General features: G+C 41.8%; 1 protein-coding gene across 4 annotated transcripts in view; it reads left to right on the top strand.

Annotated features, from left to right (window-relative positions):
- The window catches only part of LOC134353696 (uncharacterized), a 30408-nt gene extending 11311 nt beyond the window's left edge, over positions 1–19097 (top strand). For 2 of the 4 annotated variants that reach the window (XM_063061957.1, XM_063061956.1), the window contains exons 5-8: positions 1453–1606; positions 3034–3179; positions 6596–6706; positions 12081–13042. In XM_063061957.1, coding sequence (XP_062918027.1) covers positions 1453–1606; positions 3034–3179; positions 6596–6706; positions 12081–12278 — 609 coding nt within the window. In that variant the 3' untranslated portion in view covers positions 12279–13042. Of the gene's footprint in view, positions 1–1452; positions 1607–3033; positions 3180–6595; positions 6707–12080; positions 13043–17383 lie in introns of those variants that run through there. The other 2 variants (XM_063061958.1, XM_063061955.1) reach the window with 2 other exon arrangements.
- The last annotated feature ends 1234 nt before the right edge of the window (positions 19098–20331 follow it).

Genomic DNA, 20331 nt, shown 5'->3' with positions numbered 1-20331 from the left:
AATGTATCTTGAGGTCATCGTCCACAAAATGCTGGAGGAACTCAGCTGGTCAGGCGGCAAATATGGAGGGGAATAAGAAGTCAACGTTTCATTCTCAGACCCTTCATTAGGACTGGAAAGCAAGGGGTTAGAAGCTAAAGTAAGAAATTCCTTCCCAAGTTCTGCTGAAAAAGGAATTTAACGTGCATTTTACTTTGCATTAATTTCTGAAGTTCAAATCAAATTTAATTATCAATCATGCCAGACATAGAAAAAACAGATATATAGTCCAAGACTCTGAACAACAATATCTGGCTATCAATGGTACAGTCTCCTGGCACTGTGCAGATGCTGCAATCCAGCCTGTCATTCAACCAGTTGAACATTGGAAGGCAGAACCGACAGGAGACACCCTTCGACATTTCGACCAGCCCTGCCACCAACACCAATCCAGCTACTCTGATCAACGAGCAGCTCACTGATGGAGGAGCTCTGCAGTGCCCAAAGTTCGTGGAGTAGAATTGTCTTTTACAAAGTAAAAAGCACCTTTGGTTCACTTCTTAAGTGGAAGTAAAGTTGCCATTTTAATTCTCTATCCAACTCCCGCTCATTTAGTCCTAGCAGCTGAGGATCAAATTAGAGTAATTAGAAACAGGCCCTTCGTCCCTCCATGCTCATGACAATTGCAATGTCCAACCAGCTTGTCCCACTTGCCGACATTTGGACTGTGGTCCTCTAGTACCCTTTTACTTAACTGGATGGCTTTTAAATACTGCCAAAAAGCTCACCTCATCCACTATTTCTGGCAGCTCATTCCAAATACACAACGTATTTTGTGTGAAGAAGATGCCTTCATGTTCCATTTAAATATCTTGCCTCTGATCTGACATGCTGAGTTCTTCCAGCATTTTGTGAGTGTTAAGCTTATACCCTCTTGTTTTTAGCACACTTTGTCTGGGAAAAAGGTTGTAATTTCCCTGTTTTAGTCCTTCATGATTCTGGATGCCTGTATCAGGTCATCCTACTGCTTCCTGCCACTAAATGAATGCAATTCCCTTATCCAATTTAAACCATGCTATTTCTCTGCAAGACATCTATGGCCTTAGCACATTCATACTTGTACTGAGAATAGAAATAACTGAAAGAAATGAGGAAAGCAACTCCTTCTTCAGATTAAAGGAGATAAATACTTATACCATAAAACTGAAACAAAACAAAGAATAACTTGCTATCTTTATGTCCCCAACAAGATTCATCCAAGGATATCCACCCTAAATGTGCAGCACATTTTACCATTCCATACATAATTACAAACTCAGTTATGGTAATCAGAATGCCAACTACTTAGCATATGGTAGAAACAAAATTTCATCTTAATCTTTAGTTATAGCCTTTGTAAAGTTTATTGAACTTTAATAAATTAAGTTAAATGTTGTAAACTTCTTGAAATCATGTTGTTTTCATACATATTAGAGATGGCCTATCAAAGAGGTCCCTGAGTTTTCAAATTGTTTGGAGTCATTGTTCAGAACCTGTGAGGAACTATCCACCCAAATTTTGAAAGTTCTGGCGCTGAGCCTGGATGTGGAGACTGATTTCTTTGTCTGCAGGCACCAAGAGATGGGCAGTAAGTACCTGTTTCAATGCAACGAAATCTGATGAGTTGCTGCACTTGTCACCACTTCCACACTCTTTGAGTCTCTGGACTACTTGCTCAAGAAATCCATAGGTCTCTAGTGTTTAGAAAACAATGCAATATGAGGAATTGACAGCATCAGAAGATATGGAAAACGGTAGTACTCTGAGAAGAGATATAAATCATAAAATGAAAATGTGATTAGGTAGCTGGTCAATTAATTAATTAATTAAAGTGCCATGCAGAATAGCCCCTTCTGGCCCTTCGAACCATGCTGCCCAGCAAACCCCGATTTAAGCCCAGCCTAATCACAGGACAATTTACAATAACCAATTAACCTATTAACCAGTACGTCTTTGGACTGTGGGAAGAAACTGGAGTACCCAACAAGAATGTACGCATTCCATGGATAGGATGTACAGACACCTTACAGACGATATTGGAATTGAAATCTGAACTCGGACGTCCCCAGCCGTAATAGTATCATGTTAACCACTATGCTGCCATGGTATAACAATAAATTGTTTCTTTACATCAGTGATCAAACAGGAAATCAAACAGTTGGAAATAATACCTCTATTCTGGTTGCCAGTGGCTAAAAGCATAAGATCGAGGAACAGAATTAGGCCATTTCGCCCATCAAGTCTGCTCTACCATTTCATTATGGTTGATTCATTTTGCCTTTCAGCCCCAATCTCCTGCCTTTTTCCCATATCCATTTGTGCCCTGACTAATCCAGAATCTGTGGCAACAAATTCTACAGATTCAACACTCTTTGGCTTGAGAAATCACTACTCTTCTCCATTCTAAAAAGACGCTCCTCTATTCTCACGCTATGTCCTGTGGTCTTTGACTCACCCACCAAAGTAAACATCCTCTCCACATCCACTTTATACAGTCCTTTCAACATTCGATAACTTTCAATGAGATCACCGTTCATTCTTCTGAATCCCAGTGAGTAGCCCAGAGACATCAAACACTCCTCATAGGATAAACCTTTCAATCCCAGAATCATTTCTGTGAACCTCCTTTGAACCCTCTCCAATGTCAGCACATCCTTTCTTAGAGAAGCAGCCCAAAACTGCTCACAATATCTTAAGTACGGCCTCACCCATGCTTTATGAGGCCTCAACATTACATGCTTCCTTTTATATTCCAGTCATCTCAAAATGAATGCATTTGCCTGAACATTGCATTTGTCTTCCTCACCACTGATTCACCTGCAAATTAACCTTTAGGGAACCCTGCCAAGGACTCCAAAGAAGTCCGTATTCACCTCAGATTTTTGAATTTTCTCTCCATTTAGAAAATAGTCTACGCCCATAGAGATCTCTACATTAATAGAGAAGGTTTTCCTTTGAAAGATAATTCTGCATTTCAGAAAAAAATTATAACATCTATTATGTAATTTCTTAAAGATAAAGCAAATCCGACAACCTTGAGAGCTGCATACTACCCACCAATACAGAAATACTCTCTGAAGGGAAATCAGACACGATGTGGAGAACATTCTGATTATGGAACATTCACTCTACTTTTTCAAGATAAAAGTGGAGGATTGGAGGTAATTGTAAATCTTCATTCGGTTTCCATTATTACTCTATTTACAACAAATTACTAAATTAAACATGGCATCGCCTAAAGCTTTCCCTATTGTGCATATATATTCATAACCTTCAAGTGTTGATCCAGCACACTTCCAAGAAGACAACAGCTGAAGGGCCTGAAAGTAGATCAGAATCATCAATTTTGTAGTTCAGGGCCCAACAAGAGAGCTGTTCTTCTCTTGGACGACATAAGTCTTTTTCTCATCCACACATAGCCAGGATCAGGGAGGCTAAAGACAGGTATAGGAGGAAGCTTGAGTGGAAACTCCAGCAGAACAACATGAGAGAGGTCTGGAGTGGGGTGAGGACCATCACTGGGTTCTGGAAAACTAGCAACAGAGGAGCTGAAGGCAGTGTGGACAGGGCCAACAAACTTAACCTGTTCTTTAACAGATTTGACATTGTGTCCCCTGCCCATCACCCACATGAGTCATCTGTTGTCGGCCCCCAACCAACACATATTCCATTCTCCCCTCCTACCCCTCCTCACAGTCCCCGACCCTGCTCTCGTGACTATACCCCTTCCCCACACGAAACCACCACGGTGGGCTTCATAGCGGAACAGGTGAAAAGACAGCTGAAACGTCTCAACCCAAGCAAGGCTGCAGGACCGGATGGTGTCAGTACCAGGGTCCTCAAAGCCTGTGCACCTCAGCTATGTGGAGTACTTCGCCATGTCTTCAACCTGAGGCTGAGGCTCCGGAGGGTTCCTGTGCTGTGGAAGACGTCCTGCCTCGTCCCTGTGCCGAAGACGCCGCGCCCCAGCGGCCTCAATGACTACAGACTGGTGGCATTGACCTCCCACATCATGAAGACCCTGGAGAGACGTGTTCTGGAGCTGCTCCGGCCTATGGTTAGGCCACACTTAGATCCCCTCCAGTTCACCTACCAGCCCCAACTAGGAGTTGAGGATGCCATCGTCTACCCGCTGAACCATGTCTACGCCAACCTGGACAAGCCAGCGAGCACTGTGAGGCTCATGTTTTTTGACTTCTCCAGTGTGTTCAACACCATCCGCCCTGCTCTGCTGGGGGAGAAGCTGACAGCGATGCAGGTGGATGCTTCCCTGGTATCATGGATTCTTGATTACCCGACTGGCAGACCACAGTATGTGTGCTTGCAACACTGTGTGTCCGACAGAGTGATCAGCAGCACTGGGGCTCCACAGGGGACTGTCTTGTCTCCCTTTCTCTTCACCATTTACACCTCGGACTTCAACTACTGCACAGAGTCTTGTCATCTTCAGAAGTTTTCTGATGACTCTGCCATAGTTGGATGCATCAGCAAGGGAGATGAGGCTGAGTACAGGGCTACAGTAGGAAACTTTGTCACATGGTGTGAGCAGAATTATCTGCAGCTTAATGTGAAAAAGACTAAGGAGCTGGTGGTAGACCTGAAGAGAGCTAAGGCACCGGTGACCCCTGTTTCCATCCAGGGGGTCAGTGTGGACATGGTGGAGGATTACAAATACCTGGGGATACGAATTGACAATAAACTGGACTGGTCAAAGAACACTGAGGCTGTCTACAAGAAGGGTCAGAGCCGTCTCTATTTCCTGAGGAGACTGAGATCCTTTAACATCTGTTGGACAATGCTGAGGATGTTCTACGAGTCTGTGGTGGCCAGTGCGATCATGTTTGCTGTTGTGTGCTGAGGCAGCAGGCTGAGGGTAGCAGACACCAACAGAATCAACAAACTCATTCATAAGGCCAGTGATGTTGTGGGGTTGGAACTGGACTCTCTGACGGTGGTGTCTGAAAAGAGGATGCTGACAAAGTTGCATGCCATCTTGGAGAATGTCTCCCATCCACTACATAATGTACTGGTTGGGCACAGGAGTACGTTCAGCCAGAGACTCATTCCACCGAGATGCAACACAGAGCGTCATAGGAAGTCATTCCTGCCTGTGGCCATCAAACTTTACAACTCCTCCCTTGGAGGGTCAGACACCCTGAGCCAATAGGCTGGTCCTGGACTTATTTCCTGGCATAATTTACATATCACTATTTAATTATTTATGGTTTTATTACTACTTAATTATTTATGGTGCAACTGTAATGAAAACCAATTTCCCCCAGGATCAATAAAGTATGACTATGACTATGACTATAACCAATGAAGAGCTGGGTGGCTAAGGTGCTCTGGAGCATCCAGAAAGATGTGTTGACTTCATTGCCCATGGTGAATCAACAAGTGTTTAAAGATCAAGGACCAAGATTTAAAGTGCATTAGATAGCCTTTGTCCTAAAGGTCACTCATTCCACAATATCTCAGCATTCAGCAAAGCAAACATACAGTGAAAATGTGTCCTTTGTGTTAACAACCAACAACCTAAGGATGTGCTGGGGGCAGCCCGCAAGTCTCGCCACACCTTCTTGTACCAACATTCTACGCCCACAATGCTTGAGAGAACAACACAGAACACAACAAACACCAAAACAACGGTGAGTCAAATCCCTCCCACCCTGAGACACGGACTGTCTGCCTACCCCAGGGCAAGCCGTGCTTCGGCCATCAGACTTCAACTTCCAGACTTCCGACTGACTCTTGGGCTTCATTCTTGGATATCAAACCCTGGACTAGCCAATGATGGAACTACAAACTTCAGGCTTGAACATTTGGGAGTGCCAACAAATCAGTCCTCCTGCTTGCACAGACATCTAATCCCAGGACCCAACCACCTGGGACAGCCCAACATCCACGAATCTCCTTCGGCACCTGCCCTCATCACTGACCTTTAAGCATGGTGCAGAGGGTTAAACTGTGCCTGTCCTTCTTCACAAATCCACATCACGGCCTTTCAAACATGGAACATGTAGTGTGGAGCAGAGGGTTCAACTATGTCCTGTCCTCAAACTGATCCACGTCCCTGCCCATAAACACTAACCTGACCCTGCTCTCCCCCAGTGATTCAGGCTAAGACCCTTCATCAGGATTAGAAAGGAAGGGAGAAGAGACCAGAGTAAAAAGGTGGGAGGAAGGGAAGGAGTAGAAGCTGGCAGGAGATAGGTGAAACCAGTTGAGGGGGAAGGTGGGTGAAGATACGTAAAAGATTATTGGAATAGTTATTTCCTGCATTGATTATGTTAGTGCCCTATCACTTCTGATGTGTCAGTTAATATCCCTACTTTGCAACATATTTCGTTTTCCTCTCCAAATATCGAATCTGTTCGTATATACTTTGACGAAAACCTGGTCACTCTGAGGCATAAGTAAACAGGAAAATTTAATCCAGAAATTTCAGGAATGATCAGATAAGGCAGTATGTGTGGAGAAAAAAACGAAGTTATAGTTTTTTATTTGGCAGCAGAAATGGAAAAGATAAAAGTGGTTACTGCTGCTGTTTAACTAGTTTTAAACATTTGTGTTCCAGGTTAAGTCCAGGTCTGGCCAATATATCACTGTTCCCTACATTCCAAATACAGTTCTTTTCAACATCGCCAATATTCTGCAGAGGTGGACATCTGACAGGTGGATTTCCACAGTGAGTCACAACCGTCATTTTATTGCAATCAAAGTAATTGCAATCATGAGAGAATTGATATTATTGTAGCAAGTTTTTATGAATTCATTTCATTGATTAACTTTTAAAACATCTTCTCTTCATTGAGATGTATCTGTATGGACTGATTGAAATTTAGTCACTCCTTTACAGACAGAGAAAAGCTTTTCCCTTAGATTAACTGGTCAAGTCTTTGGAAATTACTTTTTAATTTCAACTCAAATTTTCTACTTGGATGCAACTGCCTGCTAGGACAAATGGAAGTATATGATCAGAAGAGAAGATAATTTCAGGGCTGAAGCTTTCTTCAGCTAAAAACCAAGCATAGAGAACAGTGGCAACACACACAAAATGCTGGAGGAACTCAACAGGCCAGGTAGCATCTTGGAAAAGAGTACAGTCAATGTTTCGGACTGAAACCCTTCAGCAGGACTGGAGAAAAAAGTTGAGGAGTAGATTTAAAAGGTGGGAGGAGGAGAGAGAAAAACACAAGATGATAGGTGAAACCTGGAGGGGGAAGGATGAACTAAAAAGCTGGGAAGTTGATCGGTGAAAGAAACAGAACACCATGGAAGAAAGAAAAGGGGGGACGAGCACCTGTGGGAGGTATTAGGTGGGCAAGGAGATAAGGTGAGATGGGGGAAAGGGGATGGGAAATGGTGAAGGAAGGGAGGTTGGGGGACATTACCGGAAGTTTGAGAAATTGATGTTCATGCCATCAGGTTGGAGGCTACCCAAATGGAATATAAGGTTTTATCCCTCCAACCTAAGTGTAGCCCCATCACAACAGTGGAGGAGGCGATGGATGGACATATTGGAATGGGAATGGGAAATGGAAGAGAAGCAGTTGAAGGCAGCATTGATGGTGGATGAAGGGAAGCCCTTTCTTTGAAAAACGAGGATATCCCCTTCTTTCTAGAATGAAAAGCCTCATCCTGAGAGCAGATACGGCGGAGACGGAGGGATTGAGAGAAGGGGATGGCGTTTTTTTACAAAAAACAGCGTGGGATGAGGTATAGTCCAGGTAGTTGTGAGAGTCCGTGGGTTTATAATAGACATCGGTGGATAAGCTGTCTCCGGAAATAGAGACAGTGAGATCGAAAAAGTGGAGGGAGGTGTCGGAAATGGACCAGGTAAATTTAAGGGCAGGGTGGAAGTTGGAAGCAAAGTGGATGAAGTCATGAGTTCAACAAGGGTACAGGAAGCAGCACCAAAGCAATCATTAATGTAGCATAGGAAAAGTGCGGGACGGTCACCAGCGTAGGTTTGGAACATAGACTGTTCCACATAGCTGACAAACAGGCAGGCATAGCTGGGACCCATGTCAGTGCCCATGCTGCACCTTTTGTTTGAAGGAAGTGGGAGGAGCCAAAGGAGAAATTATTTAGAGCGAGGACAAGTTCCCCTAGGTAGAGGAGAGCGGTGGTGGAGGGGAACTGAGAACATGACTAGTCTTATTTAGGTAGCAGAATCAGAACAGTGGATTGATTATGATGGGAGGTGAACTTACAAAGCAGAATACCCTGTTAGAGGTAACTAGTCCATTTCTTCGAGTATTGATTATTCAGGAAGTACAATGCATCACAGCTTACCAGGCAGAAGTCCACAGCAACCGCTCTGATCCTCTGAATGCATTTCCTCTGCATTATATTCATCAAAGCCCCTGACAACAGGTTGAAATGAACATTGGCAACTAGCAAATTAATATTCTGGTTGTCACAGAGTCATCTGGCAAAGTGATGAATGAAAAATATTCTATGATATTCACTGTTAAACTAACTCAGCAAGAAAATGCCTGGGAATTTCCTTGAAAAATTACTACACTCTTGACAGTTCTGGAAACATTTACATTAGTGTTTCTCAACCTTCTTTAGCACAATACCCCCCAAAGCATCTTCATACTTGCCAACGCCCCTCTCAGGCACAATATACTTTCCAGTGCCCCATAGTGCAAAAACATGTCTACCAAATGAGAAAAATTATTCTGCTTGAAATTTTTATTTTTCTTTAAACCTAGCTTACACAGTACCTGTGCACTGTACAGCAGCTTTGATTATTATCTTTGAGCTTGGTGGTCTTTAGCAAGAGTTGAAATATCTGGTTCAAGTTGTGACAGCAAAAGCCTTAAGTCCCCATGCATAACAATGTCCAAGCGGTTCCTATTTTTTGTGAGTATGTGGTTCACTGCACTGAAGCATCTTTCAACAAGGTAGGAGGATGGAAATGCAATGAAGAGCAGTTTGGCTCTTCTCCAAAGACCAGAAAACTTCATATAAGTGTGGCCACGCCCCACAAAAGCTGACATTTTTGAGAAGCATTTTTGCTTTTTCATCATTCTGAATTTCTATAACTTCTTCATGCAAGCTCTCTTCCTGTTCTTCTACCTGGCTGTGAAATGGGTTAATTACTCAATCCAGAATTTCCAGATCATTCAAATCCTTGAATTGATTCTGAAAATCCTTCTTCAGTGACTGCAGATGTAAGCAGTACTCTTGCAAATCACTGACTGTGAAAGAGAATGCCATACTTGCCATGCAGAGAAATTGTAAGAATATTCTTCTCCCAATGTTCTACTTATATATTTCCAATTTTCTGATAAAAGTGTACACTGCACTTTTTGCCTGGATTAAGGTGAAATTCTCACCCTGCAGTTTCCTATTTAGAATGTTCATTTTGTCACACAGATCGGGTAGGTATGCCACATCTCCTTGTAGAAGTTCAATTTGTTTCCAGACTCTTGTTGACTTTGAGCAAAAATTCAACCACAGTGTCATGAAGATCAAAGAATCGTTTTAAGCAGCAGCCTTTTGAGAGCCAATACACTTCAATGTGAAGAAGAAAGTGTTCAAACTCTTCATCATTATCTTGGCATAACTGGTGAAATATTCTGCTATTTAATGGATCACCTTTAATTTTGTTGATAGCAGATAATATAAGAGTCATGCTTGAAAAATGTTGCTGGCTGAGATTTTTGGCTGTGAGATGTTGACAATTAATTACACAATGGATTGCAAACAGACTTGGGATTTCTTTTTTCAGAAATGCCACTAAACCAACATGGTTACCTGTCATATATGGTGCTCCATCTGTTAAACCAAGAAATCACGTTCCTTATTGGAATACTTTCATTCTCAACATATATTTTGAGCTTGTCATAGATTGATTCTTTGTTGATATTTGTTCTTAGCTTTTTACAAAAGAGAATCTCTTCATAAACTTTTTCATTTTTGATAAACCGTACATATGCCATTAGCAAAGCCTTGTAGTCTCACACAGCTGACACATAAAGTTGTATCCCAGATTCTGTTTTTTGTGGCTCTGTGCATAGTTTGTACACAACGTCTTCACTCATTTCTTCAATTCGACAAGCTACAGAGTTATTACTCAGAGGAATTGATTTAAAAATACTGGTATCCATTTTGAGAACAGTGGTGAAGACATCTGATATAACAGGCATTATTTATCTTTCGCCAATTGTATGAGATTTTCCACACTTTGCTATCATTGTGGAAATGTTTTAAGTAGCAATGAGATCACTATCAGCTTTCTTGTCAAATGACTTGAGTGTGCAATGCTTTTCAAATGCTTCTTTCATCTTCTGGAACTAAGTAATACCGTAAGTAACCTTTTCAGGGTGTCTTTTTTGGAAGTATTCCTGCAATCTTGAAGGTTTCATGGCTTCCTTAGACAGTACAGTTTTACAAATAAGACAAATGGGGCATCGCTGATCTGATGGGAATGGAATAAAACCAATCTCCAGTTATGTAACATTGTATTGATGCACTTTTTGTAGTTTCTCTTTCTTAGCAGGATTAGAATTCAAGGCTTCATCACCTTCAGACTCATAGAGATCATGCCATACGTATTTATCCATCATTAACGGGGCTAGATTAAAATAATAAATTAACACAAACTGCGAATGCCTATCGGATGTTGACAAAAGCAGCAAGTTGATATGGATGGAACGAAGAATCTATTTCACCATCTGGTTGCCACCAGCACTGTATCATTGTAGATATGTTGAGAAAGTTGAGAGTGTGTAATTGACTTACCAATTGTTAGATTGCATGAATTAATTCTGTGCCACAAGTCAAGGGGAACTGCTGGGCACCCTGATTGTTAAACCATGCACCCCCAGTAATGTCTGTTTAGTTGGTAAGGGCGGATGAGACTGCCGAGTTTCAGATGCATTGTGACAATTAGTGCTCACCAGCTGCTGACCTATGGTTCTTCCTCTGTTTCAGTACCACATCCTTTTTTTGGATGAGCCTGCTCTATAAACAGTCAGTCTTGTCTCTTTCCTCAAGTTAGGGTGCCACTTACAGCCACCCCTAAAGAATCTTGAATGGTCCCAACAGCTTTCATTCCCCCTAATATCCCCTTAGGACATGTAACTGGCCCCATTGGGAATTGGACATGTAAATTGTATTCAAATCCAACACAGCATTCTACAATATCTCAGATAGTTCTGATACCCTTACTGAGCACAGTTTCAGATCAAAGTTCAAAGGTTCAAAGGTACAATTTAATGTCAGAGAAATGTATACAACATACATCCTGAAATGCTTTTTCTTTGCAAACATCCACAAAAACAAAGGAGTGCCCCGAAGAATGAACGACACTTAAATGTTAGAACCCCAAAGTCCCCTCCAGTTCCCCTCCCTCTTGCGCATAAGCGGCAGCAAGCAACAATTGGCCCTCCCCCCACTGGCAAAAAAAGCATCAGCACCTGCCGCCGAGCACTCAAGCATGAGCAAAGCAATAGCAAAGACAAAGACTTCGCGTTTCACCTGGTATACGGCATACCACAGGCTCTCTCTCCCCCTAGTAAGGGAGAAGGAGATGTCTCCATTTTCCCAGCGAGCAGGGGGGACATAACAAACAGCTCACTGGTTTATGACGTTAAAAGTCAGTTACGTTGCTTTTTTCAAGCTCTGTACCTGAAGATCTCAAAGATCTCGGGTCTCCGGGCACACAGTCGTAGATATTTCCACACCCCCAACGAGCCTGAGTCTCCTGCCGTGACACCGATCCTCAGTCCACCCATCTCCAGAGCTCCAAGATCCTCGGCTTCCAAATCCAAGCCAGACTCTTTGGCCGAGCCATGGCATGCCAAAAAACGGCCAGTTACGATACCCCAAGAGCGAGTCCCATTCCCACAAGGAACTGAAGTCAACATGTAACTCCAGGTCAGTGTCGTCAAAGGAACCCTGAAAGGAAAAAATAAAGATATTAGAGATGGAAATAGATCTGTTTCCAAAGAGGCAAGCAAAGGAGTCACTGTTTAGTTCTTCACGGTTTTGAGAATGCATTTCTCATGTCAACACCATAGCATTATATCTTTTTTTTTATATAGGCATCTGTTAGTCTCCTGAGACTATGGATTTGTGCCTTGGAAGGTTTCCAGGGTGCAGGCCTGGGCAAGGTTGTATGGAAGTCCAGCAAGTCTCCCCTCTCCATGCCACCGATGTTGTCCAAGGGAAGGGCATTAGGACCCATACATCTTCGCACCGGTGTCTTCGCAGAGCAGTGTGTGGTTAGGTGCCTTGCTTAAGGACACAATACACGTTGCCTCAGCCAAGGCTTGAACTAGCGACCTTCAAATCACTAGACAAACATCTTAACCACTTGGCCACACGCCAGCACAGCATTATATCTAGAAAGCACAAAATGCCATCCTTCATGGGAGCAAAAAACCTCCTTCTTCACATCCAAGAGATTTTGTAACAGAATGTTTTACTGATAGACTCAAGGCTATTAGGGTGAGCATTTCTGTAAAAGCCACTTGGGAAAACAAAGTAACTTTCTCTGGATGCATATACTGTGTTGCATATAAGCTACATAAATTTAAAAGAATTGTTGAAATATTAAAATCATGTTACTGTAAAATCATGTTAGTGGCTGTAAATATTATAGCCTGTTCTACACTCAGTAATGCACAAATTTGTTACTCCTTTGTTTGAGGTCATATAATTTATCACTGCCAGGACAAACAATTACACAATATGTTATTTATTTAGAAATACAGCACAGAACAAGCCCATCCAGCTCAATGAGCCGCGCCACCCTGCAAATCAATTATTTAACCGTAAGTCAATCATATGACGACTTACAACGACCAAATAATGTGGGACGAAACCAGAGCTAAAGGAGGAGTCCTATGAAGTCACAGAGAGAACGTACAAACTACTGACAGACGTTGCTGGAATTGAACTCTGACACCCCAAGTTCTAAAAGGGTCACTCTGATCACTATATTATCGTGGCATCTCTCCCCTGCCCCACCCCACCCCCACCCCCACCCCCAAATCTTGACCACCCAACTTATGGCTAAGATCTAACCAGTGCAATTTTCAGTGCTTCACGTGGATGAGCAAGTGGCTGGCACTGCCAAGAGAAAAAAAAAAGACATTGCTAAAATATCAAAATGACTGTCCTGCAGCAGATATGGGACTTACTGAAGGCAACTTTCAAATAGAAATGTGATTTAATTAAAGATATTTTAGAAAGCTAATTATATTTTACTTAACCCACAAAATTGAAACTGGATATCTCATCATATACCTCATTCTTTTATGTGGGATCCTGTTTCTAACAAATGATTTATTTTCAAGACCTGCTTAATTGTAAGGAGACTGGCGAGTGGCTAATGTTGTATCTCTATTTAACAAGAGAACAAAAGAAAATCCTGGGAACTATATACTGGTGAGTCTCAAGTCAGTTGTACAGAATTTGCTGGAGAAAATTCTTCGGGATAGGATATATGACAATTTGGAAACCAGTGGCCTAATTAGGGAAAGCCAGCATGAATTTGTGCAGGGCAAGTCGTGTCTTCTCAACTTGATTGAGTTATTTCACAAGGTAACGAGAGAGATGGATGAAGGTAGGGCAATGAATGTTGTCTACATGGATTTTAGTAAGGCATTTGATGAAGTTCCTCATGGGAGGCTAATCCAGAACAGTAAGATGCATGGGGTCCGTGGCAAATTGTCTATCTGAATTCAGAACTAGCTTGCACGTAAAAGACAGGAGGTAAGGGTTCAAGGGATTTATTTGAGCTGGAGGTCTATAATTAAGGAGGTTCTGCAGGGATCTATGCTGGGACCTCTGCTGTTTGTGATGTACATAAATTGCCTGGATGAAAATGTAGGTAGGTGGTTGTGGATATTGTAGAAGACGGGTAAAGAATACAGCGTGATATAGATCAGTTGCAGATATGGACAGAGCAGTGGAAGATGGAATTTAACCCAGAAAAATATGAGGTTTTGCACCTTGGTAGGCCAAATGCAAGGAGACAGTACACTGTTAAGGACAAGACCCTTAACAATGTTGCTGAGCAGAGAGATATTGGGGTCCAAGTTCATAGCTCCATGGAAGTGGGTACATAGGACAATAGGGTGGTTAAGGCAGCATAAGGAATTGCTTGTTTTTATTCGTCAAGGCATAGAGTTCAAAAGTCAAGAGGTTATGTTGCAACTTTATAAAACCCTGGTTAAGTCGCATCTGGAGTATTGCATACCGTTCTGGTCGATCCACCATAGAAAGGATGTTGAGGTTTTGAGGACAGTGTAGAGGAGGTTTACCAGGATGCTGTCTGGTTTAGAGGGCATGTACTACGATGAGAGGCTGGAAAAACTTGGGTCATTTTCTTTGGAGTGGCAGAGTCTGAGGGGAGATCTGATAGAGATTTATAAGATTATGAGAGGAATAAACAGAGTAGACAGGGAGTATCTTTTTCCCAGGGTAGAAATGTCTAATAACAAAATTCATGCTTTGAAGGTAAGAGAGAGTAGGGTCAAAGAGATGCGAGTGGTCCTCGACTGTCAAGATGAAGCCACACTCAGACTGGAGGAACAACACCTTATATTCCGTTTGAGTAGCCTCCAACCTGATGGCATGAACATTGACCTCACGCTTCGGCTAATGCCCCACCTCCCCCTTGTATCCCATCCGTTATTTACTTATATACACACATTCTTTTTCTCCCTCTGTCCCTCTCACTATACCACTTGCCCATCCTCTGGGCTTCTTCCCCCCCCCCTTTTCTTTCTCCCTAGGCCTCCTGTCCCATGATCCTCTCATATCCCTTTTGTCAATCAACTGTTCAGCTCTTGGCTCCATCCTTCCCTCTCCTGTCTTCTCCTATCATTTTGGATCTCCCCCTCCCACTTTCAAATCTCGTACTAGCTCTTCTTTCAGTTAGTCCTGATGAAGGGTCTCGGCCCAAAACGTCAACTGTACCTCTTCCTAGAGATGCTGCCTGGCCTGCTGCGTTCACCAGCAACTTTTATGTGTGTTGTGTGATGGGTAAATTGTGTTTTTTTTTTAAACGCAGAGCGCTGAATGCCTGGAATGCGCTCCCTGGTATAGTGGTAGAGGCAAGTGAATTAGAGGCTTTCAAGACTCATTTAGATAGGCACATGAATGTGAGGAGGATGGAGGGATAGGGATGTTGTGTAGGTAGGAGGGATTCGTTTTGGGGGTTTTTGGTTTACATTTTAGCTAGTTTGGCACAACACTGTGACCAGAAGGGCCTGTTCCTGCGCTGTACTGTTCTATGTTCCATCTTGTAAATGTTCATGTGCAGTTGCCTTCATGTTTTGAGCTATTTGTCCAAAGAAACAGACTGATAAGCCAACAGGAGTTAACAGTGACAGTTTCAGAATGTGCAACTCAAAGATGAACATATTCGTGTAAACCATATCAAGAATAGTGGAATAATGGAATACAAGTTACTCAAATTCCATTCAAGACAACCTGTTCAAATAGTATCAAGGAAGTTCAGCCAAGGAGGGAGTTATTCTAGTATAAGCTGTGGATAATGAAGCCTGGCAGGGTTACCGTTGAGAAAACATGCAGCATTGGTGATATAATGATCATATCAAATAGATTTAATTATGTATAATTGAGCAAAAAGATAATGAGAGACCAGGAACAAAACATCTGAACCAAGGTGAAATTTACTTGGCTGAAATTTGATTGAAAGCTGAAGGATTTGCCAAAGTTTCAGGTACAGCTGGATGATTTTTTTTTCCTTGAAACTTACTAATGTTCAGGGTAATTAAACAGAAGCAAGGCAATGCAATGAAAAAGAAGTTGGAAAAGATGAGGAAACATTCAGCCAGCAAAAGGGCTTATCCAAAGCAGAGGAAGAGCAATGCCAAAGACCTCAATGTGTCTTATGTCATGGGTCCCCACCCTTTTTTGCACCACGGACCGGTTTATTATTGACAATATTTTTGCGGACCGGCTGACCAGGGTTGGGGGGGTGGGGGGGAGGGTTGCCAACGGACAAGAGTAGCAGTCAAATACGTTGTGTTTACCCCAAGAAAGACTACAATGACCATGAAGCCTTGCGTGGGCACCTGTATGTCCATGCGTCACTTGCGCATGCGTGTACGTGCCGATTTTTTCCACAAATCGTTTTTGGCAATTCTGTTTTGGGGGGGCGGGTGTTAATCACAACTGGAATATAGAAGATCACTTTTTAGTGGCTAATACACTCAATTTTATTTCTAAAAAGGTTTATCTAATGAATTTAATATTAAACGCACAGCGCATATTTTCCTCACATGAATATAGTGATAAGTCAATTACTGTATAAGTCACTTGTAAGTCAATAGCATCATAACATTTTAAGTTACATTTGGATATTAAACACACAGCATGTATTTTCCCCATATGAACATATAAAAGCATTGCAACACACCAATATCGCTGAATCAGTGGGAGCCCTGGGCTTGTTTTCCTGCAACAAGACGGTGCATCGAAGGGTGATGGGAGACAGCGATACTCGAAGGGGGTTCCTTATGTCCAGTCTATTCCGCAATTTAGTTTTCGTTGCATTCATTGCAGAGATATGTTGGAAATGGAAGCAACGTTTTCAGTGCTTTCATGGCTACCTCAGGATATTTGGCCTTGACTTTGATCCAGAATGCCAGTAGAGATGTATGTCAAACATACTTTTCAGCCCACCGTCATTTGCAAGCTCGAGGAGTTGATCTCCTTCCCGCGCTGACATGGATGATGCACGTGTAATGACCTCACGTGCGTTCAAGCTCAACAGTGGGCGTGACAGGGAATGAGGAAAGGTGTAGCTGACTCATATCACCAAATCATATCGTTTCCTCATGGCCCGGTAGCACATGCTTTGCGGCCTGTCACCGGTCCGCGGCTCAGTGGTTGGGGACCACTGTCTTATGTGACGTTATTCTGAGGAATGATGCTTTGAAACTTTCCAAAATAATTCATTACCTTGCAACAAAACATTTGAACTTAACAGACAAGCCAGTCGAATGTGGCTTCTCAATATAAGCAACCTCATGTTGCAAAAGCCAAACGCAAAGGTACACTGAAGCATCATCTCTCCCGGCCTGCTGCATTTCAAAATACAAATCAATATTTACGGTGGGCAAAATTTAATAAACCTTTCAATAGTATATACCTTGCACTTGGTCATGGCTGATAACACAGAATTTATTGTTTATTTGGCTGAGATTCATATGTGCAGGTCTCATTGATAAAGATTTACATTACTGTTTGTCTCTTAATTTGAGTCCATTAAACTATCAAAACTCTCCTTGGCTTATTAAAACAAAATGTAGAGAGGTTACAAAAGCAGAATATACAAGTGAAATAAATTATTGTTTCTTTACTTCAGAAACATCGAGTACCAATTCCGCAGACTGAAGACGCAATGAACAGGACCAGACAGTCCCTGGCTTTCTTTGTTCTTCCAGCTAATGATACAACAGTCGCATGTTGTGATGGACTGGACAAGTACCCACCGGTCACTTCTATCCGGTACCTAAAGGATAAACACAGTGATATGTTTTACTAGGAATCCTATCCTTCTAGTGCTTGAATGGGATAGTGACAAATAGACATCCATGCAGCTTTTGAAATTGCAGAAAATTAAACAGTATAGTTTCTTATCAAAACATTAATGCATGAATTCTGCACATTTTACTGGCATATTAGGACAATAGTGTCCACATGTACAGGGCTTATCTCTTGTCAAACTTCTGATTTATTTAGTGTTTGGGTTCAGAAGATGACGGACATATTCACCAGACCCAATGACTTTCTGAAATTTCCTGGTCACAACACACACTGCTTAGTATTCCTCAACAAAATTGCCAAATTTTTCAGAGTTTACAGCAAGATGACCTAATGTTATGGTCTAAACCATCCAGTGTTCTTGTTACCAGCTTTCACATCCACTGACATCACTTAGCAATGTACTATTTTTTCATTGAGCAAATGCTCACTTATCTGTTCTGACCCTAAATAATACCAGAGCTGTGAAAAGTCAGCAGGATTTCAAATCAATCATCAAGGAGAAGCCAGAAGCTTCAAGAGGGTTTCAAATATATTTTAAAAATAAACCATTATAGTCAGCTTCTGCCACCATTTCTTTGTTTGCTCCAAATTATCACCAAATTGGTTGGTGGTTCGTAGGGCCATTATTATTTCAATAGGATATTGTGTGGATATTCAATCATTATGTGGATAATATTCATAAGATTGACTTGGTGCAGCATCACAGCATGAGCCTGGCTTTTTGGTGACTGTTCAGTCGGAAAGTGGTTGACTTATTGAATGGCAAGAAATTCAATACAGTCGCATTCTGTGACAGTCACTGGATTGAACAATCCTGATCAAAATAATGGAAGATCAAGATAAAGTGAAGCATTTTCAAAAAGTTATATTCAAACGTGCAAAATTTTCCAAATATCTAGAAATTTATTTCCCTCTTTCTCATAAAACCACATGTATTTGTACTGTTTGTTAGTACATAATTGATTTAAAATGTTGAAATAGCTCACGTAGACTCACACTTAACCATGTTTTTATCACGTAGGACAGCAAAAGCAAAAGGCTTTGCATTTATATACTAGAACATATCTTTTATTCCAAGAACACATCTGCCTTAAAGTCACTTGCAATATCAAAAACAATTTACAGCACACAAAGCTCCCACAAACAATTGTACGAGTATCTATTTTCAGTGAGGTTGATTGAGGGAACAATTCTGCTTTCTCTTTGAAATAGAGCCTCTGAACCTCTTAGAGATTCGAAAGGACTCAGGTTTCTTGTATCATTTGAAAGACCTTTGGCAATATCACACTCCCTCAGTGCCACACTGAGTCATTGGAGTTTTGTGTTCTGTAAGTGTGATGGGCTGTGAACACACACCTTCTGATTAAGGAGTGTGTGCTGACAAATGACCTATGGCAGACACTGATTGAAAGGACAGTGATCACAGTGGCCAGGCAAATTTTAAGCCCCAAGATGCAATGCAGTAGATCGATTTGTATGTAACAATATGCATACAGGGAAGTAAGGATATTGAATAAAGTTGACATTATATTTGACTCTGGTACCAGTGTGATTTTTTATTGTAATATAGCCTGCTACATCTCTTCATGTCACAATTGATCACCAGGAATTGTATTTAAAACAGCATTAAGGCTGCAAACTGACATCTCCACAATACGGGTGTTTATCTTTTTTGGTACAAAAAGCAGAGGGAATGGCAGTAATGGGAATAACAGTTTTCGAAGATTGAAATGAACCTGTGGATCACAACAAACTTAACCTACATTATGCAGGTAGGCTAGGACACTGATGGTAGTGGTATTGCTCAGAGCAAGTAAACTGTCATTTCCACATCCTGAGTTTTGAGGGTATTCTAGACTTTTAAAAGTGAATAGACAACAAAAGCTCAACAGATGACTACCCAGCCTTTTGTTATGTTTTGTAACCACGGTCATAATTAAATGTACAAGCAATGCTAACCCTAACTTACAGAAGCCTAGAGATGACATTGAAAACCAGAAAATACAAATAAACTTGCAGAATCAGAATCAGATTTATTATAACCAGCATGCATCATGAAATTTGTTAACTTAGCAGCAGCAGTTCAATGCGATACATAATACAGAATAAATAAATAAGTCAATTACAGTATATTTATATTGGAGATTAAAAATCATGCAAAAACAGAAATAATATATCTGGAAAAAGTGAGGTAGTGTTCACAAGTTGAATGTCTATTTAGCAATCGGATGGCAGAGAGGAAGAAACTGTTCCTGAATCGCTGAGTGTGTGCCTTCAGGCTTCTGTACCTCCTACCCGATGATAACAATGAGAAAAGGGCATGCCCTGGATGCTGGGGGTCTGTAATAATGGACACTGCCTTTCTGAGACACCGCTCCTTGAAGATGTCCTGGGAATTTTGTAGGCTAGTACCAAAGACTGAGCCAACCAAATTTACGGCCTTCTGCAGCTTCTTTTGGTCCTGTGCAGTAGACCCCCCACCCCACCCCCGCCATACCAGACAGACAGTGATACAGCCTGTCAGAATAGAGGTTCTTGAGCGTATTTGTTGACATACCAAATCTCTTCAAACTCCTAATGAAGTACATTCGCTGTCTTGCCTTCTTTTTAGCCGCATCGATATATTGGGACCAGGTTAGGTCCTCAGAGATCTTGACACCCAGAAACTTGTAACTGCTCACTCACTCCACTTCTGATCTCTCTATGAGGGTTGGTATGTGTTCCTTCATCTTCCCTTCCTGAAGTCCACAATCAGCTCTTTCATCT

The sequence above is a fragment of the Mobula hypostoma genome, chromosome 11, assembly GCF_963921235.1.
Source record: "Mobula hypostoma chromosome 11, sMobHyp1.1, whole genome shotgun sequence".
In the NCBI taxonomy this organism is placed as follows: domain Eukaryota; kingdom Metazoa; phylum Chordata; class Chondrichthyes; order Myliobatiformes; family Myliobatidae; genus Mobula; species Mobula hypostoma.
The sequence above is the reverse complement of the archived record's forward strand: the minus strand, read 5'-3'. Positions and strand labels throughout refer to the sequence as shown.